The 26,553-nt window shown below is 39.4% G+C and overlaps 1 protein-coding gene across 2 annotated transcripts in view; it reads right to left on the minus strand.

Annotated features, from left to right (window-relative positions):
• The window catches only part of AGAP1 (ArfGAP with GTPase domain, ankyrin repeat and PH domain 1), a 394,096-nt gene that overhangs the window by 201,707 nt on the left and 165,836 nt on the right, over positions 1-26,553 (minus strand). For both annotated transcript variants that reach the window (XM_010577896.1, XM_010577895.1), the window contains exon 7: positions 4,158-4,285. In XM_010577896.1, coding sequence (XP_010576198.1) covers positions 4,158-4,285 — 128 coding nt within the window. The remainder of the gene's footprint in view (positions 1-4,157; positions 4,286-26,553) is intronic.

Genomic DNA, 26,553 nt, shown 5'->3' on the forward strand with positions numbered 1-26,553 from the left:
TCATTTTTAACTTCAAAACTGTAGTCCACCAGTAAGCTCATGCTGCTGGGGACTCTGAGCTGGAATCTCCACATCATCAATTTGTCTGAAAAGGGACCCGACATCCTTGACACAAACCGCAATTACAGGTGTTGTTGCCATGGCATTTTTAGATGTTTTTACAATAGTGTAAATGTAAAAATAGGCACAGCTGCAGGTAACTACTTAACAGGTTATCCAGTACAGGGCTACTTCACACGGATTTCTAGGGCATCTTGAGCCCAGGTAGAACACACTGAGCACCAAAGGTGATGCCCACCTGAGCAGCCTCATGGTTTTTGGAACAAGATGATCTCCACTTTCAGGGTCTGGGCAGAGAAAAGAGCCCTTTGGAACTTTTGGATATTGGCACTATTCTTCTAAGCTAATATCTTAAAAATGCCTTCCTGATGTCAGATGTAAAGGACAAGCAACTCCTTCAGTACAAGAATGACTTAAGGGAAAAGGAATGCCTATGTGGTTTTGTGATATAAGGGGAACTATTGTTGCTATTTTGAAATAAGATTTAACATGGTTTACAAGCATATCATGCCTAGAAAGATTGACAAGTGGTGGAGAGGTGGGGAGGAATGAAGGTGGTATGGAGATGGGAGGACACTAGATACAGAAGTGACTGGTCTCTACTCCCCCGGTGTGCATTTCTTGTTGATGGCCAAAGTAAAAAGACCTATCCTGAGATGCCCTAAGGCCTTCAATACACTAAACGACACTTCTTCCTCTCAAAACAACTCAGTCTACCTTTTGAAGTGTTCAGAAAAAACAGAAGGTGAGCTGTTGACCAAATTACTTCTCAACACATCAGACAGATTAATTGTTTGCTAGCAGAATATAAGCAATATTGCACCATCCTTCTTGTTGACAGAGTATACAGTAGTTCCGCCCATCACGAATCAGGAACTATATCCTTGGATTTGAGAACAAAATTCTTTGCATGCCTTCTGTGCTGCCCTGAAAGCCAACATATGTATGTGTGAAGTACTTGCACCAAGGGTTATTGACTGTCTATCAAAGGTTTCCAAGTAAAACTCTCACCTTGACTGACATATATGCATTATAAACAAAAAGTCAGAGAAGGAAAACAGAAGCAGCACCTACTACAAACACAAGTGGATTTTGTCACTGGAATAGGAAGCATCTCATTCTGTGAAACAGGTCTCTGGAAAGTAGTAGCTAAGTAGTTAGCGTAGACATATCTGAGAGCATTTTCTGGAAGGGGATGTTTCTTAGGTGTTCACCACCTAGGGCTACTGGACATGAATACAGATATGCATCCAAACACACAAACAAGTCTTTCACTGTTTGAAAACTGAAACTACTGGGTGGAGAAGCCCTTGTTGGTATTAAGCCTTAAAATTTCCCCCAAGGTATGCCAAGGACTAGACTGGGTAAGGTGACACTTTTTTTTTTTTCTTTTCTCTAAAGCCTAAGCTTCTGGCTGCAGAGTCATCTGGAGAGTTTGCAGGAGTTAGATCACCAGAGTGATCCAACCAGAGAAGGAACGATATCTCACCTTATCTGAAGCAATCTGTGTAACCACTACTTCTGAAGGCCTTCAGTCCTGTGGAGAATGCAAGTGGTAGGGCACTATAATGATAACATTTTTGATTCATGGAGGAAATCTTCAGTGAAACATCATTACGTCAAAAGAAATGTTCTAAAGGGCAGGACACCAGCCAGTCTTCCAGCCAAGATCAGAGATGATAAATCTTCCCCCAGATCATCTTAGACTTGGAATTGCAGTTGCAAAGTTCTTTTAAGTCCAGGATAAGGATTCAGCTTCCTTTACTTAAACAAGGTCGTACTGCCTTTAAGTGTAGCACGAAGGCGATAAGACATGAAACAGATTTATGGCCTACACTTTTAGGCATGACATCAGTTTCAGAAGAAAAACATCTTTGACTGGTGTTGCAATTGTCCCATTGGATAATTATGCCAGCTGGTAAAGGCAATAAAGAACATTATTTCATTTTTACTGAAACAGATTGTAGGGATCCTTATCACAAAAGCTACCTTGTCTTGATTTTCCCAAACAGTCCTTATCACTAGCAAGAAGTTTGCTGCATAGGTGAAGTACTTGTCTAGAATTTGGTATTGCTATTGGCTTCCAAAATAGACTTGGGTAGGAAACTGGTGAGAACCTAGATATTTGATGTTCTTCATTGAACAAGCTTCATTAACAAGAAGGATGACCAAAACTGCTTTAAGACAATGCGGAACATGGAGATCCAGCTGGCTAAGACTGAGTTGTACAAAGCATCATCTATCCTCCCTAGAAAGTCTTGAAAAACTACACAGTCATCAGGAGACCGAGAAAGCTAGGTCGTTCTTGGATCCAAGAGTAAGGTCAGTACTGGAAATGGTGCCATTTGTTCTCCGTATTTCTGCAACAGCGCGTTTCCTCTTTTACCACTGAATAGGACAGGTCTCAGATAGCCCCTACAGGCAGCATAATTCGTCTCGGTCTAAAAGTATGAACATATACAACTGACTGGAAGAAACTGTTTGGAAGAAAAGCATTTCACATAGAGAGTTAGTTCCAAGTGCTTGTGGCAACAAACTGGTCAGAGGGTGACTGAAAAAACTTGGTCAATGTCACATACGACAAGAAAGGGGAGCACCTCTTCCATATGAGGAACTTGTACTTCACCAAAAGGTGCCAGGGTTCTTCAGAAGAGTCATGCACCTTAGCACCTGCTTTAGAAAGGGGGGTCTGAACTTCGGCATTTTCTTTTGCGTAATCCGCAGAAGTGAGTCACAATCTGAGGTCGGTATCTGGACTCAGCTCAAGGCAGAACATCTCACAGCAAAGAACTCTAAGACCAAACTGGCATCTGCATCTTTAGAGTTAACCCAGTGGTGGAAGTTTCCACTAGGGCACAGAAGGAGACCAGTCACTATGACCACAGAAGAAGCAGAGCCTTCATCCTGTGGTATACATCTAAACAGAGTGTTTTCAGAAGACAGTAACATGTCAAATTAAAGGGGGGGGATGGGGACAACAAAACCTTTTCCTCAAAGATAGAACACTTCTTCACTATACTGCTTTTCGCCAAAAAGCAGACACTCTCAGTGTGGGACAAAGGTCCACAGATAAAACAAAACCTCACACGGGTGGCTCAAGACTGCAACATAATCTTAGGAGACGTTATTGGCATATTATTGAGTTTAGACTGAAGAACAGGCCAGGAGAGCTGGTGGTTATCAGACATTTCAAACTGCTATAGTGGCAATCAGGAAACCAGGCCACAGCTCTGGCCACAGACTGTAAGGGTCAAAATGATGGCCCTATACATCCATCTGCCAAGAGTGAGAGAGCACAGTGGGAATGCAATCTGCCTGGCTGCAAAGGTCTTGGATCTGAATGGTAGAGCTTATATACATCCTAACTGTGAATGTACACAGAGATTATCACTTAACAGTAGAAAACAAAGATACTGAGGAAGGGTATGACAAGGGAAATACAGGAGAGCATATTAATGCATGTGGGTAAAAACTGTGCAAGTTAGAAAATTTTGGTATTAACTATGTGTTTCCAAAAATACCATCAAGGCCACCAGACTTTGCTGCCACACATTAAGGTAGCATTTTGTTTTTACACATAGTATCTACAGGTCAATAGCAACATGTATCACTGTGTCATTAAAGGGGAATCATTACAATTGAGCACAACTGAGACAGGCAATTACAACTGCACACAGTGCCCACAAATGTAAAATTCTAGCACACTAACCACTGAGAGACACCAGCTATTATTGCTCTGAATGAGAACAATAACCAAAACCATAGTGAGGTAATTTTAAAACACAGTACAGCAAATCCCACTATCGTAACAATTGGTCTACTCAGAACAGCAGGATGCTCGGCATAAATCAGTATGATCAAAGATGGCTTTAAAGCCAAACTATTTTACTGCAGCAGTTTCTTGAAACAAAGTCAAGCCAATTAAAAAACAAAACAAAACAAAAAAACCCCATTGCTTTAAACTACAGATCACTGATATGTTTCAAAAAAATGCCAACTACCTATCAAGCAGCAAAAAGAGCACTGACATTAAATATATTAGAAGAAAAGCAACCTATCGGTTCCTTTTTCAAGCAAGCACTCATTATAGTCTGTACCTGGCTGATATGTACAGCAGAAACCTGGGCAGAACACACGGATGAGTGGCTTGGAGAGTTTGGGAGAGATTTGCAGGGTCCAATTGAGAGCTGCTGTTTCTTCCTTGTTGCAACGATCTTCTGAGCAACTAAAGAAAAACAAAACATACAGGCAGGTAAGCTATAGTACATGCTGGAAAATACGGTATGTCAAAAATACACGGAACACACAATACACAAAACAGAGTTTTCCATTGCCAAAGCCTGCTCCAAAAATTGACTGTAATAATCCATTTAAGATGACAGATGCTGGTTTTCCCCACTACGCTCCATATGAGACTCCAGCTCTGTTCTCTACAGGGATAAAATTGCCCCAGAACTCTCACTCTACCAGGTGAACACCACAGAACCAGTAACATCCAAGCACAAGAGGAAAAGGCAGGTGTACAAGTTACAAAAAGCAATACCAGCAATGCTACAACAAGTCCACTATATGCTTATAATAGCACACTAACAAAGCTTATGGCAGTACACATTTTCCATTCTTCTTTGGGATGTTCTCCTTGCAGATAGAAGATAAGTATGAGCAACGCTTGACTAACAATCCAGTTCAAGTGCATCTCAGTGCTATGTACAAGGCAGCGTGTACTCTCTGCTGCTGAGGAATGGGGGGGACTTTTCTTAATTACCAGCCATTGCATCAGGACAATCAGTTTTGGAAACCACATGTTTGAAGCGTTTGAAACAAACAATAATCAGAATAATAAAACTGCTAAGGGTCCCTGACATAGAATACCTGGATTAGTGGTGCCACACACCACATTCCGTTCAAATTCATTATGGAAAGAAGCTGTATCATGATTTCTAGTTTTAGCTTTTATTACCTAGCAGCACTAGCACAGTTGGAAAAATGCCAAATTTATTTTGCAATTTATTAAGAAGTTTTCTTCAACATGCAAAGTAAAGCAGCATTTATCAAACAAATACAGGGATCAGAGTCATTAACATCTCTATATACAACTTAGCAGACTCATAATAAAAAATGGGAACAGAGTTGATCTGAAATGCAGCAACTTCCACACCTCTCCCATAATTTTTCAATTTCAAAAGGTCAAACTATTTCAGAAATTTGTTCTGTGATACACTGGAATTTCAGTTCATTCTACTATTCAGCTAAGGCCTTTGGAAAGAGCTCTTTTTAGGTCATAAATACTTAAAACCAAAATCCTGTACACTACATTTGTTGCCTACCTTTTGGGTCGCAAATTAAAAAGTAATCAAAATTTCAGTCTTCAGAAACAGAGACTAGTGTAGTGGCTAATCAAAAATACTACTAAATAAATCTAGCTTCCTTGCATGCAGTAATCTTCATGAAGCAAAGCACTTCATGAAACTTGTGAAAAGGAGTCTGTAGTCACTTGCATGGCCTCCACCAAAACCAGTCAGTGAAGCAGACCAGCAACAATTACTGGCATCTACTGAAAAAGTCACACAGAAACTTGCTGTAATTAAACTAACAGCATTCAACCTGTCTCGTTCAGAAAATATAAAAAGATAATTATCTAAATTCCAAGATTATTTTTCCTCAATATGTTACAACACAGGCAGAGATATTATTTAGCAGTGTAAGCATACAATTTCTTCTCAAATGAATGCAATTTTAATAACAAACTGGTCTGTGGCGTATGTTTTTCATGTAAATGAATGATGGCATAACCATGATTTAGTGAGAATACATTGTATAAAAAATGGCTTATATATATGAAGCAGCAGCTTCATTAGTTACATCCCACCTCCAATAGGCCTCTTATCATCCTGAAAGGATGATATCAATTAATTTATCTTCCCCTGGCATATTGATCATAACCTTCATCAGCTAATCATGTTTAAATTACAGAGGAATATCGTAGCACTCTGTCATTTCAGACCCATTGGTTTATTGATCTGGAGCCTAGAAAGCCATATATTAAAATATTTTAAAACACATTAGTGAATGCAGAGAGCAAACCGAAGGTCAGATTTTAATATACGCACATGGATTTGTCTTCATCATATGTGGTGAGACCTAAATTAAGACCAAAATGGAATTAAAACCACACATGAATGAAAACTACCTTCTCAGCAAAAGCTTCCACTCTCACATGGGAGAGGTAATTAGTCAAGAAAAATATTTACCTCTTTTCTTCAATCTGAATATAGGCGTGTCTATAGCAACACACTAACATACATAATGTAGTCTTGCCAAATTATCACTCTAGGAAGGCACAAGGAAAAAAAACCCACGACAGTCTGAACTCACCTACTCAAACGCACAACCTGAACACCAGCAAAGTACTACAAAAGCAGACACTAAAAAAACAAATAAATTTTTAAAAGCAAAAAAAGCACAAATTGTTACTCTAGAAATGTGAAGAGTAAACCACAAAGCAGCTGGAAACTAAACCTTACTCAGAGCAACACAGAGTAATTTATCCTGTGCTCTGTAAAAATGGTAAAATTGCAGCAGATCTAATGTTACCTACTTAAAATTGTGCTACAAATTCTAGAATAGACCATTCTCAGCCTCAAATTTCTTAGCTCTTCTCTCCATTAGAAAAATGATGTGCCCCCTAATGGAAATCCCCTTCTGAGCTGCCAAACCTTCCCAATTCCTCCTCCATTTCGGCAACAAGTCTAATATCCCCTGCCAGAGCACGATTCCTCCTGCCTCTCCCCTCTCTTCATTAGGCAACCTGCTCTCCTTTGAGACACCAAACAGTTTTTGCTTCTTTCATTGCAGTCATGTAGCCGTCACTCCATAATTAGATTGCATTCAATATTCAAGTGCTCAGGGCTACTTGCCCTTGGATATGATGGTGATACGAGCTTCAGAAGTACCTAAAGGAGTACCCTGACCCTTCAAAGTTTGCAACATATGAAAGACGTGACTGATCATCTGTGGGGCAATCGCTGGACTGTCAAAAGACCTACTGTGCTCTTTCTAAAGCTACCTTGAGAGAAGAGATGAAACCTAAATCTTGCCCATCAGAAGTCAATAAAAGGGGTTCAGCACATATCTCCTCAGCAGTGCTGCTGCAAATTCCCATTTTCTGTATCTTCTATTCCAGAGAAGAAAGCCCTGAAATACACAAAACTTAAAATGGCTGGCACTGAAAACCCCACAGATCTGCTAACTCCTGCTGCTGACATCTTCAGACACAGTACTTAGGGAGGAAAAAAACCCACAGTTAAATGGTTGTGTAGCAAGAGAGAAATACACCATAATTATAACTAACACCAGATCCAGAGAACAGCCATGCTATATTGCGTGTTCAGCCCAAACCCCATTTCTGTTACTACATCTTTGTTAGGACTCAAAGTGATCACTCATTAGCTGCTTAGCGGTGGTAGAAAAAAAAAATCCTTAAACCAACATATTTTGTTTCCACAACTACAACTATATACAAGTTCACACTGGATTTATGAGCAACTTTGTCAGAGTATATCAAAATATATCCAAAAGCACAAATGGGGTTTTTGTTTTGGTTTGGGGTTTTTTTTGTTGGTTTTTTTTTTGTTTTTTTCCTCCTGAAAAGGCAGTACCACCACCACAACAGCTTAGGCAGCTGAAGGGCTGGGTGGGACCTCTACTGAAAAACATCACAGCAATGAATATTGCTCTCCAGGAATGCCTGATGTAAGCTGTGGCTGTACATAAACATCTTTTTGCTGCTAATGAAAGCCAACTAGTGTACTTCATTAACCAATTTAAAAGGCTACTCAGAGTCACAATCTTCAGATTAATACTGAAGAGCCTGTAACTGAAATGTCAGTCCAGAGGATGCTATACAATTAAAACAAACACTGTTCTATAAAGCGAGTAGAGAATGCAAGAAAGCAGAAATATTTTTGCCCCAGAGCTTTCAGGTTCCCTCTCATCCCAAAGATGATTCAGTGCTTCTGAATTTAATGTAAATATACTTGCTAAGATATGTTTCTAAAACAGATGAGTACTGACTTAATCTATGTGGCAGATATAAAAAATGATCAAAATAGCGACGAGCATTTCAACTATTTTTAAAAATCAGTTGCATTCTCTTTACTTTTATATACTCAATTAAGCCATCAATTTCACAGAGCTTTTTATTGTAAGCCATCTATCTGTAGTATGAAAAGCTAAATAAAATTTATTTGCAAAGTCAAGAACTCTTCTGCAAATAAACAGGGATATGCCCAGGATATTTAAAGTTGTAAACCAGGAAAATTGGTATGTAGCAAATATTTGGTCTTTGGGGAAAACTGATGCTTATTTCTTATACATTTAAACTTAATTTCACAAGCCAGAATGACTAGAAGCTGCATTTTGCTTTAAGGCCTTGTTAATTAAAAGCATGTGAAATTCCTAGTCTGCAAGATGAATAAAATGTCCAAGTTTGGAGAGAAAGCTCTTGACCTGAATGCCTCTTCTGCCATGCCTGACCTAGCTCACCAAAACAAAATTAACCTTCCCACCCCCTGCCACTTTCATCTTAAACGCTACTTTTTGTTAGTCAAACCGCTCATTCGTAAGCAGCCCCTACTAACTTCTCACCGGATCGTTTATTGGAAGGACTGTACCACTAAGCAGGAAAGCTCGGTGGTCTAGCAGTCTCTGAGCTGTAGAGCAAGGTTTCTGCACTCCAGCTCGGCAGATCTGCATTGCAAACCACCACCGTTTCCATTTGCACATAGAAAAAAGTTACCCATGCACTAATTTTCCCCAAACAAAGCCCTCCTATTCTGCTCTCCACGGCGTGGGGCTGACTATCAGAGGACTAAATTCACTCACGGGAGGAACAGCAGGTCATCTCCTCTCCCCGAAACCCAGAGCTGCGCCTCCATAATGAACCGACTCCTCTTTGTGCTCCATTTCGGAGCTAATCACCATTAGAAATACTGTTGCCAGAGTAACTGCTCTGACAGAGTTGTATTTCCTTGGTTCAAAGGGCTGTTCACATGTCAACTTCTTGTGCAGTGTGAGGCTGCTTTGGCGGGGGCAGCTGGGTCTCTAAAATCTCATTAGCACAGCTTCATTCAAGTATAAGGACAAGAAAGGCAGAGACCTGGGGGGAAAATACTCCTTACAAGAAGTTCAAGACACAAGGTAAGACTTTCTCATTGAGTTCCACACCTCTTAAAACTGAAAACACAAAGGTACGTCCGCACATTGCACGATGCGTTTAGGGAAGTCTTGTCCAGCCCGAGACTTGATCTTTCCCTGGTTTTAAGACGGGTCCTAGAAAACGTCCAGAGGTATCAACAATCTGATCACTGCTTTGTTTCCCAAAAGGCAGTGAATAGTGTTGCTGCTGTGCCCTTTACGTTGTTTTTTACCAAGGAAGACTTGAAATAATAAAAGGGAAGACTCCAGGCACACAATACCTGTAACATCTGGTAATACTTCTCTTCTCAGTTATCACCGGTACAGGAGTATTGCGTATTTAAGAGATGCAAACAGTCTTCTTGAACTACCACTAATTTAAATCAAAATTGGTTTCTCATAAAAACATGTATAAGACCATTTATCTCCACTGTGTGTCCAAGTATGAGTAAACACTGGGTTCAGTTAAAACTTGCCACTTTGTGCAAAAGATGGGAATGCAAGAATCATGCACTAAATTTTCTTCCACTTATTGACAGACAGAAAATAGCTTTCAGCTAAAGTTGGAATGCTCATGGCTGACTGAAAAACAACAGAAGGGACAAACACTCATGAATACCTATTTTAACTGCTGTGAAAAAAAAAAAGAAACAAAACCCTGAAGGTTTACACAAAGATTACCTTTCATCTTAAAACAACGCTTCCCTCCAAACTCACAGATCATTTTGAATGACAAACAACATCGTATCTTTGCAGAAAGTCTCTGTTCAATTCACATCACTCATTAGCGATCTGTAAAAGGTGAAGAATTAGTTTTAAATGAAACCCTAATGCTCTTGCTAACATGAAGAGCCAGATCTCTGAAAATTAATGCTGGCTTTTTGAAATTCTATGACAAATTTTAATTCTTTTTGCAAACTTGTAGGTTGGAGTAACATTCATGACAGTTACTGATTTGATGCTTTTACAGGCTATCAAGAGATCTCTGCCTACAAAAAGCACAGAATATTACCCTTACCACAACTGGGGCTAAACAAGATGCTTGATAAGAGGATGACTTATAACGAAGGCTAAGCAATATATGCACTGTACTGCATCTTTGAGAAGGGGATGCTCTCACTGTAAAGTCAAAGGCCACAGTGATATTTTTAAGTATGAGAAAATTAACATTTCATCGTGAGGCTTACTTAAGAAATCCGATTCCCTGTTTAAATTATATAAATTGTGAAAACTAACTTTTACAGGAGCACAAGGTCAAAATACTTGCTTAGTGCTTAAAATTGCAAGGAAGGGACGGGCAACTCCATCATCCAGCTGGACCCTGCACTGCTAGTGTGCCTTCTGGAGCCGATGTGCTCATCACTTGCTCTCTCCCCAGCTGGCTACCTGGTTTTGTCAGAAGATGCATCACCCTGAAGTTGCAGTTATTCGGGCACGTCCCAGCGCTCAGTGTCCGCGCATACAGCAGCTAAAGGGCCCCTGCCAGCTGGTCTGAATGACGCGCAGGAGAGAACACACTCTTCTCCATGTTCAACACTTCAAACTTATTGTCACTGCCTCATTCTTGTTGATAAACTAACACTTCCGTGGACTAATCCTTGCTTTTAAGGAGTATTTTACAGTATCAGTAGCGGTCACCATACTTTATTACTGTAATTCCTACAGAACAGAGAAACTGATGCAGCAGAAAGTATCCCAGCTAGCATCTCAGCCAACAATATGAACATCAGGGCACAAATACCATTAGATATACCTTAACTAATTCCTGCATAAGTCCTGGTTCCTAAAAAACCCCAGTAACCTCAACAGAACTTGGTAGCGAGCAGGAGAGGGAAAGTGGAAGAAGCATAACTAGTATGACTGATACATCAACAAAATAATGGTTCATCAGATGAACAAAAATAGTTTGTTCCCACAAGGGCCCACAAGCCCTGCTGATGACCGTTTGTTTCATGTGAAAGGCCCTGCCTAAGGAAAACACACCATGGGAAGTTTAAGATATATAGCGGCTTACATTTTTATGGCAGCTGCCTTTTAGCTTAATATTCCATGTTTACAATAAGTGTTCAATAAAAATAAATTTATTCCACAACTACATATTACAGGCAAAGCAGTAATAACTACAAGAGCAAGCACTAACCACAAATGCTTTTGAATGGGAAACATTAATGTAAGCATCCACTATGAAGGCCATTGTGCCTGTTATTTTAAATTAAATCCATTTTTTAGGCTAAACAACTTCTCTACTTCTCCCTTTAAAAAGGAGAGGTGGCATATCATGTGCCAGCTGTAACACAGAAACAAGTACTGGACTCCTATAGTATTTGGGCTTGGATGGAGCAATTTCTCAAGCTACTTTCTGGGGGGTGGGAAAAGCCACTACCTATTTGCATGCATCCTAAACATGTTGCCAATACAAATTCAACATTTTCAACAACTACAGACTTAAATAAATAAATAAATAAATAAAAAATTTAAAAAAAAATCACAAATGTGTTAAGGGGAACTTCTTGCTGGATTTGTAGACTGACTCACCGTTCGAGGGCAAGAGAAGATTCAGGTGTCCTCCCACAGCACAGCAGTGTAATCACAGTACTGCTCTGTACTGTGACTAACATACACCTCCCTGTCCTGCTGAAAGGGACATCTCTGCCACGGGACCTCTCCTTTAATGTCAGTATATTAAAAAAAACCCCAAGTCTCATCCTCGGAATTCTTAACCTGTTTCAGTTCTCTCCAACAATGATTAATCTGTTCCATGTAACATTATCAGCAATCAATTTAACATGGTATTCTTGTGTGCAAGCACATCATATATAAAGCTGAGGCAAGTAAATGCACAAAACCAGTCCACAAAGTAGTATATAGTTGTATGAGATGCCGCTTCTAGCAGGAAAATCTGCTTAAGAACTTTTTGACTCCGGTCTTTTCAGTAAGCCAGTTTAAGCCATGATCTAACAATCAGCCAGCATAAGCACAGCTAAAGCACAACATACAGCCAGAAATTTCTTAAACTATTTTTCCCTGTAGAAACAGTGTGCTGTACAGCCATACCCATAAAGATGAGTTATTATTCTGCACTGAACACAAATCCACCAAATGTTCTAACAGACTATGGTGGTACTTGCCAGGATAACCTCTATTTCACTTCACAGCACGACAACAAGGGTGGGAAAACGAAGTGTGCAGGTACTTACCTCTGACCCCACACAGCAAGAAAAGAGTCAAGCTATGTGACAAAAAACAAAACCAACCAATAAAACCTATAGTGCAAGGCACCAAAAGCATTAGGAAGTTTTACAGGACAAAGTGCTTAGTTGACAAATCTTTTCCTCTTAGAACAATTTGATTACATACATACATAATACCTGCATTTCTACTACTTGACTAAAACACACTTTACTTAGAAGCGCTGGGTGGTCATATAAACCAGATAGCTTTCACTCTTGTATTATTTCCCTGTACTTCTCAAGCACCTATGCACAATCTAGAAAGAAAAGTGTCTAAACACAGCCTTCTGGTTACCAAGGAAGCAAGGTATTTCACATGAGACGTGCCTCTTCCCCAGTGAGAACAAGGTAAGCAGGTATATGTTTAAACCACTGCATGTATTTGAAGTGCTATTATTCTATTTCTGCTATGTGAAACCACCTGCTTTTGCAGGTTCGAAAGAGTCAAAAAATTAAAACAGGCATTTCAATAAAGATAATCTACAGGAGACATGATATTAAACAATGCCAATGCCAAAGCAAATGCAACAATTTCAGCTGGCAAGTCAAAAGGTAATGTACTGTCAAAATAGTCGGCTAAGAGCAAAGGCACCTCCACCACGATTTCACACCACGGAAAGACAAGCAGCAAATATTCCTGCCTTCCCTTCCCAAACAGGTACTGCTGCCAATGACAGCGTCATTTCTCCCTGCAGCTTGTACCTATATTCTCAGGACATGGAAGAAACGTCAAAGGCTCTGAGCTTCCAGAGCTTTACTTCTGGAGACTCAGTAATTCACTGTTTCCCTTCACTTCTCTCATTGTCAAATACTGAATTTGAATTTGAATTTTTCACTTCTGAAATCACAGTAACACTGGATACTGCTTTCCAAAACCTTTAAAAAGATGTGTTAACTTGGTAATGCTAAATAAACCCACTTAGTTTTCTAATTTGGAAAGAAGCTATCACTTCTACACTAGGCAGGTAAAATTCTGAAAATAAATTAATCTTTCAGAAGTGTTGATTTGTGTCTGTTGTCACAAGTAAGTTTCTAATAAGCAAAATCCTTCACTAGCTGTGAATGAATACTATACACTGATAGAGAAGACTGCCTTCTCCGATTAACACATTGTTGTCTTCCTCATGGTATCTATTTCAATATAAAGCTATACTGTACACAAAAGTTTATTTAAGATTAATCCAGTGAGAGCTTCAAAGTTGCTCCCAAAAAATGAAGACGAATTTTAACATAGGATCCAATTTTTACCTGAATTCCCTTTACCTCATGATATTAAAACAAATTTATCTTCATTTATGTCTCCATTACCTTGTAGGGCTGTTAATTTGCTGGAAATGAAGCTATTGTGTGATTGCTCCTAATACTTGAGGGATTTAAATGCCGACTGTAATAAACAGTTACCTTCAGGATTCAACAAAGTCAAGGCTACTCATGTTAATTTTGGAATGAAAAAAATTGCCAGGACAGCCAAGTAGGCAGCTATGAAGCTAGAAATATAGCTTCTGCGAAACATGAACAAAGCAGGGTAAGTAACACTATATACTTCACTTATCTGCATTAGTCTTCACCTTCTCTAACATGGGATGGTTAAAACCTTAAGCTATACACAATTGTTTGATATACCCATTTATATTCTTCTGGGAATGATGGGCTAATACACTGCCCAGCAGCAAGTCTACTCATAGCAGAGCAGGCTCTTCAAAGCAAGCTCAAGCTCACCCTGGCTGTAGTCAACCAACAGAAGAAATGTATACACTGAACATAATGTACCTTACAAAGAAAAGTTGGTAGTTTTATTAGATTATATTGTAATTTTATTATCTTACTACACAGGCTCCTCAAAAGAGTTGAAGTTGCATCTTATTACTGAAATGCACAATACTTTCACCCTACTAAAACAATCTTATAACTCCTCAGATACAGATAGTTTCCAAGAACTATTAGGCTATTTCATAATACAAGTAAATAGGCAATATATGTATGAACACACGAATTTTATACTGAAAAATACTGTTTCACGATCACCACAGTTAATAATCAAATTCAGCTACAATGGGCTAGTTCAGTGTTAACGTTTCTAAAAGATTTTACATTTGTCTTAAAATAAATTTAAAACCACACCTTACTGGTACCTTCCTTTTTTTGTGATGCCTTCATTGAAGTACATGTTTCAGCTCTGGCTCTCAGAAATAATAACTTCTACCAATACAAAAATACTTTATAAGTAAGTTATAAATAAGACTCAGTGTTAAATATCTCTAATCAATGTCAATATATTATTTTTTCCTCTGCAGGTAACTATGATTAACACTACATATCACATATTCCCAACTTTGATGCAAATCACTGTCTCCCAAGATTAGGTAAGCAAATATGTCAATAAATCCGCTAGACAATCTGGAAAGCATCTGGCATCTAAAGAAATTTTAAAAATAAACCTGTGTTTTCTTCACTAATCGAACTGTGTTGCAAGTAGAAGCATATGGCTTGAGGATTTGTAAGGCAAACACTGTGTCAGACACACAGGTAAAGACTTTTGCACATGCATTTACCTAACCAGTAAATCATGAAGCTCTGCTGATCTTTTCATTATGACAGAATCCAGTCATAAATCCTGTTATTTCCCACAAAGGTATGACTTTAAATACAAAGGTTAAAAAATGTTGAAATGGGGGATGATGACGGGGGGAGGGGGGGCGCGACAAACCCCAAACAAACAGAAAACAGCACATTCAAATACAATGATGTCAAATTGATGTGTTTCATAAAATGCTCATAAATAAAATAATTGGGGTTTTAATAATCCTTTAAGAATAAAATTCTTAAGCATAGTATTGTTGTATGTTACTGAATTCTATGTCAAAACATAGAGTTATTTATTAATCATGTCAAAGCATAGAATTCAGTAACATACAACAATACTATGCTTAAGAATTTTACCAGCTTGCAAGCAATTTCATATTTACATTTTGAAGTAGCTTCATGGAAAGCCTATTTTGTGGGGCACGCTATCAAATTACTGTTTTCATAGACAACATTTCTACTTTCTAAAGATTTAGGCACATCCAAAAATAGCACACAGACAAGGATACAATGATAGAAAGCTTCTGGTTACATTAGTGCAACTCAGACATATCCATCCTTATAGAAAGAAACAAATACATCCACATTTACTAAATCAAATTCAACTTAACTTGTGCCTCATTCAGATAGTTCTATTAATTCACCTGTGAAGAAAAAGTTTACATTGTTACCCAAAACCCAGGCCTTTCATTAGAATAAAGAATGATTATTTTTTTAAACTGGTAAAATAACTTAAAATTATTTCATTACAACCCGAAGTCTCTGAATCCAGAGATGCCACTGCACATTGAGATCACAGAACTACCTGCATACACAGCACACCTGGTCCCAAAACAAGGGCCATGTGTCCAGTGTGGCAGAGTATTATATATCTTCAAGTTCTGGAGTATTGCAGCAGCCCTAAAACAAGCTTGTTTGTAAGCAAGACAAGTTTGGATGCTGTAAGGGCAGGGTTTAGCACCCCCTTCACGGAGGATGAAAAGCACGGTGTAGAGTCAACGACCACCACAAGCATGGGTGACCCAATCTACGGCTTTGCTCCATCTCAGGATAGTCCATGAACTTTTGACATAAACTCCCCTTCCAGCCTGAATTGGCAGAAAGCAGACAGATGCTAATCTCTGAAGTTGCAAGACAAGCATGATGTGGCTGGAAGACAGGGTAAAAAACAGAATGCAGTTTAAGGGCACTCCAAGCACGAGCTACACTGTCCATCTTTCTGATGCTCTGCTAATGGTTAATTGTTCTTGTGGAAAACTACCAGATTTTATTTAGCATTTAAATGTCCAGCCTCACTTATGCCCTGTTACATCTAGGTATTAACTACTTAACCAACGAATATTCATGACTTTCACTGGTATTCTATGGCAATTCTGTAACACTCTTCAAAATTCATTTTCAGCTACTATCTATTTGAAATAATCCATAGAAGTGGCTCTGCCATTAAGAAGTTGGTTCTCTTTTGTTTCCATGTTTTTAATATCAAACTTCACATAGGCAGACAACACATAGTTGTAATGCATGTTTAATCAAACCCAGCATTCTGTCTCCTAAATTGTTATTTTTATCCCGTTTTCCAACCATCACACTTCCCCTGTCACTGTGTGATGCAAGCATGATGATATTGCTCCAAACTGCAGCTTGATTAATAAAACCATATAATTGAAGGCACACTTCAGTTCTGTCATGATGGATTAAAATTAATGGCAAGCTATTTCTGTCTTCCCCTGTCCTCCTGGCACATCTGGTAGATGTAGTCATATGGCAGGCCAAATACTACAAAGCAGATGATTTACACATAAAGGAGTCATCTATGCTTTGATTAGAAGTACCTGGGCATATCAGAGGTCCAGAGGACCACACCTCTGTCCCCGACACCTCTGTCCCTTTTAACCTGACTCCTGGGATACATCAAAAACGTCACGTTCACTATACAATTTGAACAAATATTACTTCTCTCACTTAAAATATGGATATTCCTCAAGATGTGAATATTCTCCTCAGAGAAAACAAAAAGAAGTCAGGTATCGTGTCTCACGGAGAGTATTTCCAGCCTCCTGACTGTCTGCCTCAAACATCAGCAGCTCTGTCTTCAAGGTGTGCTGCATCTGTGGACAAAACCAGTTTGATGGCTTTCGAGCACTAGATACACACCACATAGTTGCTACCCCTCCCTAGCAGAATTTTTCAAAATAAAAGCATTTGAGGTACTTTTAAGACACTCAAACTTCACTATTACCATACTGATGCAGCTGCGCCCAAAGGTGACAATCTATAAAACTGAGTTACATTGTAAGAACACATACACTGTGCAAAGCAAAAGCAACACTACAGCAACATCCAAAAGACGCACAAACACATCACCACTCATTGTCCACTGAGCCATCAGAATCCACCTCTCAGACACGCTAATTCCCATCAGAAAACCACTTAAGCTTATTGTTAGCAAGACTGCTGCTTCACTCGCAGGTGAAATAAATCCCATTCCAAAAACTATCTCCACAAATTCAATAGCAGATATAAAGTCATCTACTCTATTACTAAAGGCTAAATTCTTTATTTGCTTTTGTGGGTTTTATGCACATTCAGCTGTCATAAAAGCAGCTACCCACCAGAGTAGAAGCATCATATAGCATTTAACATAAATCTCACAAAACATATAAGCCCCCCCCTTTGCACTTTAATCATTTGCTAACAGTTACAATAAGATTGTATTAAAAATTTAAACTGCCCTACTTAATGCAATTTACCTTCAAAGGTCCATTTCCAGAGAATGAATTCAAATGATATAAATGTCGAACATTTGATCAGATTTATTGCACTGAAGAATATTTCTCTTGATACAGATCTGACGAGTGAAGGCTAATGGCTTTAGTTTTATTACTTTTTAAGCACTTAATGGGAAAATTTAGACATTTTCACAAGACTAAGCTTCAGCAAGAATGGTACATTTATAGAATGACAGCACAGAAGAAAGCTGTGCAATCTCTTTAGAGATGACCGGTTCAACAGCATTATTAATGGAGAGATTAATGTAAAGTATTTATCCAGATAATTTGTCATACAACAGTTAGGCCTGAGTGCCTCTTTGCTAAACAGGGACAGGAAGATAGGTAGAAGATAAGCAGAAACTGCTGACTACAGCCAAGTTTCTGTACTGAATTGGGGCCAAAATGCACGATCCTGGGGAAGACAACTGAAGTCACACTGAGATTGTAAAATAAGAGCTAAGTGATACCACTATAGGTACAAATTAATCAGTTCCTGCAGCTGATTAAGGGGACATACACTAGTTACCCAAGCACTGGCAAATTACAAAAAACCCTACCAACTTCCCACCTCTCCATTGAAACCATGTTTTCCATAAACATGAAAAGTACTTCCAAAATAATACAAAGCAATAGTTTTGCTTGTCCAAAAAGACTTTTTTTTTTTTTTTTTTTAAACTGAAAGACAGCTGGGAGTCCTCAGATTTCAATTAATGTCTAGGTACTTATCCAATCAATCATCAAGTGCTATAAATTTCCTCTATTTCTCATTAGTTACACTATTGCACAGCTTAAATCTAAACATACCTTTCCGCGAGACTGTAAATTATGATGCCTAAGACACAAGCAACTGTATCAGCCATCAGAAGAGGCATAAATGATGAGAGCAAGTCAATTGTATATATGCTAAACTGAAGCTGATTTACTCCTCACGATATTTTTTATACAAAAGTATCACCAACAGAAGCACCACTAGCACACTACATCTCTTGGATTTTGCATATATGACTTGAAACCAGTAATGACCTGTCTTTATTAACATTAACAAGTTTTATGCACAAAATCCAATTTTCTATGGAAAAATATTTCTTCAGCATCTGCCAATAATGTTCCTTCATTAAGTACAGATAGGCAAACGTTTGTTTTTCTTCAAGCTCTAAATTTAAAATTGTTTTTGTGACTCTGAAAACCACCTTCAGCCTTTTCAAAGGGCATGCATGTGGTGAGACACTCCAGAAGGTACCTAACGCAGCAGGATCTCGTGTGCTTAGAAATCTTGGGGTTTATTATACTGAAACTGAAAAGAATATGCATTCATACATTTATTAACAAAACTACTAGCTTTTTAGTCTTATACCAGCTTTGTATTAATTCTTCTTCTGAATTAAAGCTCCCCCAGGTGATTGACCAGCATTCATGCTCCGAGTGAGGCATTGCTTTCCCTGCAGTTGATATCAACCCCGCAAACCCTGGCTGACAGGAGCACACTGCTTTACTTTCTTCCAAGGAAAGTAGAGGATCCCTTGACTGAGAACGAGTCCTAGATACTACTTTTAAAATCCAAGATAAACGATGTTTGTTTCACAAACAATTCACAAACAAATTGCAAGTGTGTCACCACCACATAAAAGCAAATTTCCATTTTCCTACCACATCTGCTTCATGCCTAGTTACATTAATTGTTGATTTTAATCCCACTGCAAAGGGACCACACTGGCTTCCCCAGAAGGCAGGACAACTCCTGCCCATGCAGGAACGCTGCAGCAGCAGGTGCTGCCAGCTCCATCCCGTGCCCATGGGCACAGCAGCACTGTCCCTTCGTCAGGCATTGCCGGATCTCACCCGGACATCATAAGGACAAAGATGACAGTCCTTCTCCGAAGAAGCTCTACTGGAAATTAAGGCTTCAATGCTGCATGTACATGTAAGATGCAAAAGAAATTAATCCCAGTGAGAAGATGGTAAATAATTTGGACAATGCAAGGACTTTTGGTTAAGCAATGATGCCAGCTGAATAACAACTGCAAAACACGTGTGTACTGGCATTGGCGCTGAGCAGCTGGTCAAGATTCTCCACTTCTCTGCAGAGGTTCCTGACTGAATGCAGTGTTTGCTACCAAGCAGAACAGAGCACTTGATACAGATGACTGAAACATGCTCAAAAAACCTGCCTTCTTTTTCTATCTGTGTAAGATTTCTTAAAAAGTTAATTCAAAGTTTTGGAAGTTATGGGAAACTTTCATTCAAGGGCTATAAATCAAAAGCCAAAAGAAAAAAAAAAGTCAAAACCAAACAACAGCAAACTGAGGGCCAAAGCGCACAGCTTGGCTACATCACATTAGTTACCAATTATCAGCAGGTAATGAAGTGAAGTCAGATATGCTGACTGCCAGGGTCCCCATCAAGAAACCATTTCTTGCCCTACCCCAGCCCCCCAACCAAATCTCAGAAACTAGGCAGTTCAAATGAGCAAGAAAAAGCTCTTCATAGCAAAATTTTTGTACCACACTTGCAATTCAGATAATTTCTTCCTTACATAGCCTCCACGTGTTTAAATCTAATACTGGTGGAAGCTAGCTTATTAACCTGACATTTGCAGTACTACAAGCACAGGCGTTGGCAAGAAAAGGACAAACCCATTACATGAACTAGCTGTCAGCGTCAAGGCAGGCAGTAACAGCCAAGAAAACACAGCACGGGTATTTTAACCCAAAAACTCTCAAAATGTTTCATTAACCAAGGGTACACACAGGGAGCAGCAAGTTGACACCAAACAAGTTTGCCAGAGTTCCCAGTTTCTGCGATCCCTTAGTAAAACTAGTTGAGCCTCTGTGCCCAACAGTCGCACTTAATAGTCGGGATAATTTGTTTAACATAGAGGCAGCCCACATGGTCCCATCCACCTGCCAAATAACTTTCCAGATTAATACTAAAAACAAAATGGAGCATGCATTGCTAAAACAAGTCTACATGGATCACAGGAAGATTGTTACCTCTGGAAAGACAAAATTAGCGAAATACCAAAATATGTGGAGAGGCTATTCACAAAGTAGTTCTATATTCTACAGACTTACTTCCGAGTTGTACAATATAATACTATGCTGTATTCTCCCGTTTTCCACAAAATCCTAACTAGATCCTACAGTGGACAGAGTCTGGCCATGCTGCTTTGGGCACACGTGCATACACAACTCAAGTAACTAAGGAAAAGAAAGAAAAGAGCTTGATACAAGTGAACAACATTGATTTACAAAATACACATTAAGGATTGCACTGCCTCAAGAATCTAGGCATCATTAAAGCAACCACATGAACAGAACAACAAGCTTCCATATGTTCAAGGGATATTTATATCCTTAGCAAAGTATTTGGGATGCCCAGATGCCAACAGCTATCCTAGCCCAATACTGCATCCAGCTAAGGTTTATATCCCTTAACAAGCATCTCAAAACACCCCGACCTGCCAGGCCTGACCATCCACCAGCAGTCTTAATGACTGACAGTAAATCAAGTTGTCCATTAAGCAACTCGCTGTTTAAGACTGGTCAAAAAATGGGCCAATCCCATCTTCTCTAAAAACTGAAATAAAACAAGTAGCTTACAGATAAAATTCACTGTGCACGTACTGTTGATGACAATCACAGTACAAGATTGGTGCAAATGCTTTTTTTCTAAGTGGTAAGAGGCAAGAGTTCCACCTTTAACAGGCACAAGTCTCCTTCTGCAACACCAGGGACTTACGTCTGCAAGCAACCTCATCAGATCAAATTTCAATTTCAAAGTTAAATTATACACAATTAGTTTCAGGATTCTCCAGTTTATAAAGAATGAGGAAAAAGCACGTATTTTAAACTCGATAGTAGTGCTGGATGTTTTCTGGCATAGAAATTTGGAAGACTAATGCCAACACTTATTCTGGTTTACTACACACACCACCCCCATACATTCATGCAGGCTTTTAAACTCTGAATACACAAGTGCTAATCCCAGAGAAGCAAACAGTTTCAATAGGATTTGCATATGCATACAGATTAGTTGAAAGGCAACGATTTGCAATGCATTTCAGAAATCACTTTTGAAGAGCAACCTATGCTAGTAATAAACTTTGATGTTTAAAACGTGTTTGTTACACAACAGAGAACATTACAAAAGGATTATGTTTATTACACCAGTCTTAAATGTTTGATAGCTCAAACAAAAGCATCCCTTTATTATAAGAAGAAAAAGCAAGCTATTCTCCTTAATAAATGTTACTAAATACACTGCAAACACACCCAGGAACAGACAAAAGTTATAGAAACTAAGAGATATAAATGTAGTATCAGCATTTTGACAGAGCTTTCTGTTTGACAACTCAGATGAAAGACCTTCACTATGCTGTATGCCAGAAATAACAATATAAGAGCAACAATTATTCTCTGGAACCTCAAGGGATGGATGGAAATAGCATGGCACGATGCACCAAGAGAACAGTGCACACCACGGCTGCTTCTCAAGGTGAAGTCAGATTTTCTCACAAGACTCCTGAGGCTTGGTATTGTCTCCCGCCTTTGTTCTGACAGCCTCTACTTTCTACCCTGAGCACAGGTTTTGTCTCCAGGTGTTCCAAAACGCTCTGGTGATGCTCTGAGCAGGCTGGTGGTGTTCTCACAGTCAGTTTTATAGCAAGGAGCAGGGGGCATCTTCCCTTGCATCTGCCTTGAGACAAAACACCTTGCATGTTAGCTCTTATTCTTTCATTCAGCAATAGTAAGCCATCAAAGTCATTCTGTGCTAACAAATTTAAAGTTAAATCCACAAAGGACAGTTAAAACCAATGATCAAGGGACAACATATTAAGGATAATTAAAGAAAACAAGCTTTAGACATTTCTCACTGCCCTCTGTATTTGAGAGCTTGTTGGACAAGCTGTACAGAACACATACTGTAAGGCAGCACATGAGATGTTAACACATTTTGAGATTTGTCAATAAAAATTTAAGAAGAAAAAATCAGATTAAGTGATCGTACCATAATAAAGAGTATCACAGTAAGAAGAGCAACAAAGACTTGCTAGCAAGGCAGACTATCCCCCAAAACACAGCAAATGAGCCACAGTTTAGATTGGCCTCTTAGAAATAAAACAGATACAAGTAAGAAAAAGGTTGTCGCTGTAATGAAAAAAATTTAAACTGGCATTTTAAGGAGCTCACACTCTGCTGAAGCCCTTTTTGGCCCTTATCCGACCTTGTGGTGAGCTCCTGCACCCTCCATTACAGCATCATTAGCCACTGCAAAAGCAGAGCTAAAGAATCATCTAGCTAACAGATATTACTAAGCAGTATTATTATTTTTTTTTTAATAGTTGTATTTGGATACATCCCCCACAATTGAGCCCTGTTAGCAGCCGTGCTGTTACCGTGTTACTCGCTATGCAATCAGTTTGCTGTTCAGGCCACTTAGCTCAAAAAGAATTACAGAAATTGTCACTGCTCTTTTCAGTTTCTGTCACCAGCCCCACCAGGAACTGCAGCATGACAAAATTTAGCAGAGGGATGTTTTTCCGTAATTCAACCTCTGTCAACCTGACAGGACATCTGACTTATTTCTATTCTGGTTTTCTTTTTTTTTCTTTATTGAGAGTAAGACTCTGCAAAATGCAAGACAGTTTAGCAGCTGTGATATTTTCCCAAGGTACTAAACACAGCAGCAGCACAAATGTGTAACGCAGACTGTAAAATGACAAAGCAGGCATAGAGTAGAATCTAAAATCTAAAAAATAGAAAAAAATGAGACCAGATACTGTCATGTCAGATATGCTTACAAAACTGAACACAGCTTCCACCTCTGGAGAAAGAACAATCACAGTCCTTCAGATTAGTGCCTATGTCCACATTGGCACACAAAACTAAAATTTAATCTACGGGTGCAATACAGACATTACTGCCACATACATGTTCAACAGCAATTTTTAACATTTGATGGAGGACAAATTAATACGGTGGAACAATAACAAAAATCACATTTTATTCATGGTACTGAATGCATAAGCAGATGAGGCAGAACACATCCAGAAACAAAATCTCCAAGTTTACAATACCAGCTGTAGAAAAGGCAGAGGTTTTAAAAAATAAGGAATTTTCAAACTTTCTCCCTCTTCTAGAATTTGTTTTTACTTCAGTTTCTGGTGTTAATGGAAAACAATTCCTAATTGCTTTCAAGACATTCCATGAATGTGTTTATAACATTTTATCTCTCAAACACAACTTACATGATCCTATAAAACAGACTGCTTATGCCTCTCACCCTCAGGTCTATCACCAATAAAAAGCAATTGACCGCCAAACAACTATCATGCTTCCTGCCCCAGGATTTGTCTTCAAGTTTGCATTCAAAGATATGAACCTACTGGACCAATTCTGAATCTTCAGTACTGGAAATCTTATTCTTTCACATTTTGATGAAATGTATCAACATTCTTGTTTCCATTTAGTGAGGAATTTGCACATGATGAACTAGGTTTTTCATTTATTGTACTCTTTGGAAAAATCTAACAGCTGTCGCCTACTCCATCATGTCAGTAGCTCTGCATCACCATCGTCTTCTAGGTCGTCTGCCTTACCACACACAATTCAAATTAAGACTTAAAGAATGTGCCATAAAACTAATCCTATAAGATTTGTAAGTCACATGGAAAGTTCTGCAGAGATTACTGTTTTCTACAAGTAACCTAGTGAATGACACACCACAGCTAAAAACTAAACCTCCCTGGAACTTTTATAAGCACTACCATCATTCAACTCCTCTGTACAAATTACAGCACTTCTTAAATGCCATACCCTGGACTATACCTCCTCATCCCATCATTTAATTCCAAGAATGAGAAAAACAGATGCAGATATATCATTGGAAGACCTCCTTTTCTTCTTTCCTCCACTCACATTTGAATTTGGGTGCAGATTTGAAGAAATCTGATGAAGCAGTACAAGTCTCAAAGCCCCAAAGCCTGCAAAGTCCCTGCAGTTTTCATGAAAAGTGGCAACCAGGCAAAGGACACGCGAGAGTCCCAACAAACAGCATGGCTGTAACATACAAACAACTGCCAAGCATGAGGGAAACTGCATACAGGAGAGACTTTTTAAGTCCCCAGGGACAACAGAAAAAAATCTTGAACTGTAACGTATAAAGTGTGAATTTCAGTTAATCCTTCACAAAATTAAATCCAAGGAAAAGGGGCTGCGGTATAGTGTGTTACATTGCTTGCACAAATACCTGCCATTTTCCAGCCCAGTCCTGCTGATGCTAACTGCGTCCCAGGATGAAGACTTCTTCATACTCTTGCTGTTTCTCCAGGCAGTACATAATTCATAGAGCTCATTTCAAGCCTTTCTATATGATATTGATTTCAGATACTGAATAATTTCCTCCTACCAACCAACATGGGAGCCTCCCATAACAATGTGCAGTCTGATTTACGACATCAGAACTGGTGGAGAACATGCCATCTATGGTTATGGGTCTGAGAGGTTAAATGGAAATCAGTACGTCCGGGGAGATAGTCTGTGTACACAAAAGCAGCCACTACAAAACCACTGATGGAGTGAAATTCTTGTTTCCAGAACTGCACTAACTAAATCTTCCCATTTATTAATGGCACATAAGAGTTATTAAAGTCAGGCGGGAGACAGGGCAAAGTTTCATACTAAAATAACATCAAGTTCAGAACAAAATGTATGCAGAAATAGACTTTGCAAGACAAGCCATATCAGATTTATGTATTTATATCTTTTTTCTACTGACTCTCATTACTAAATTCTTTGAATTTTCTAATTCAGTTGTACAAAGCTCTGAAGAAAATTCTCTAAAGACAGTTTATAAGATATATTAACACCTATTAAAAATCTGCTGTATCTTCCCCAAGCAATACAAAATAGGAAGAGAAAGAATACTGCACGGTGGCATTCAAGCAAAGAATTTACTCAAGTAGAGAATTACCGCTTCTGTGCTCAGCTATGGCATGTTGTTCCTGGAAAGACAGACAGCAAACCAGAGAGGCACATGCTCCAGCAAGCGAAACATCTTGGAAAGGGCTGTTCCACCGCATTTGGACCTAAAGTCCTACTGCCATGAAAGGGCATGGGTTGTTCTGTTTATTTTTTTTTTAAATAGGTAGGACACGAGGCATCTGAAAAACATATTTCTCCCACACGGAATGAAGAGAAATTGAAATTTGGAACTTTTGAACACTAACAGCTTAAATGCCAGTGATATTCAAATTCAAAAGCAAGAACCAAGTCTAGAAATACTGCCCGCCAGCGTCAGGAAGGAAGCTGGTGACAGAGCAAGGCCTCGGCCGACAAGGCCAAGCTTCCTCACGCCCGCTGCCTTCTCCAGGCAGGGAGGCGAGCCCCAGGCCCCTAACCGCTTCAGGTAACCTCCGTGCCATAAAGCCCAGGGCAGCGCACACAGCCAGGCTGCTGGCGAGTCCCACCGGCCAGCTCACGAGAGGCTACGAAGCTAACAGCCCCAAGTCCTCCGCCCGGAGGAAGCCGGTCGCCACCCGGGCCTTCGGCGGGAGCAAAGGGGCCGGCGGCGAGGAGGAGGAGGAGGAGGAGCAGCAGCACTCGGGAAGAGCCTTCAGCCTTCACCTCTCCGCTGAGGGAGGAGGGCGGGTTTCACGGCCCGCCGCCGGGATCGGCCCGGGGGGGCCCGCGGCTGGGGCGCCCCCTGGCGGCCGC

Source organism: Haliaeetus leucocephalus, unplaced genomic scaffold (assembly GCF_000737465.1).
Source record: "Haliaeetus leucocephalus isolate CR32 unplaced genomic scaffold, Haliaeetus_leucocephalus-4.0 Scaffold587, whole genome shotgun sequence".
In the NCBI taxonomy this organism is placed as follows: Eukaryota; Metazoa; Chordata; class Aves; order Accipitriformes; family Accipitridae; genus Haliaeetus; species Haliaeetus leucocephalus.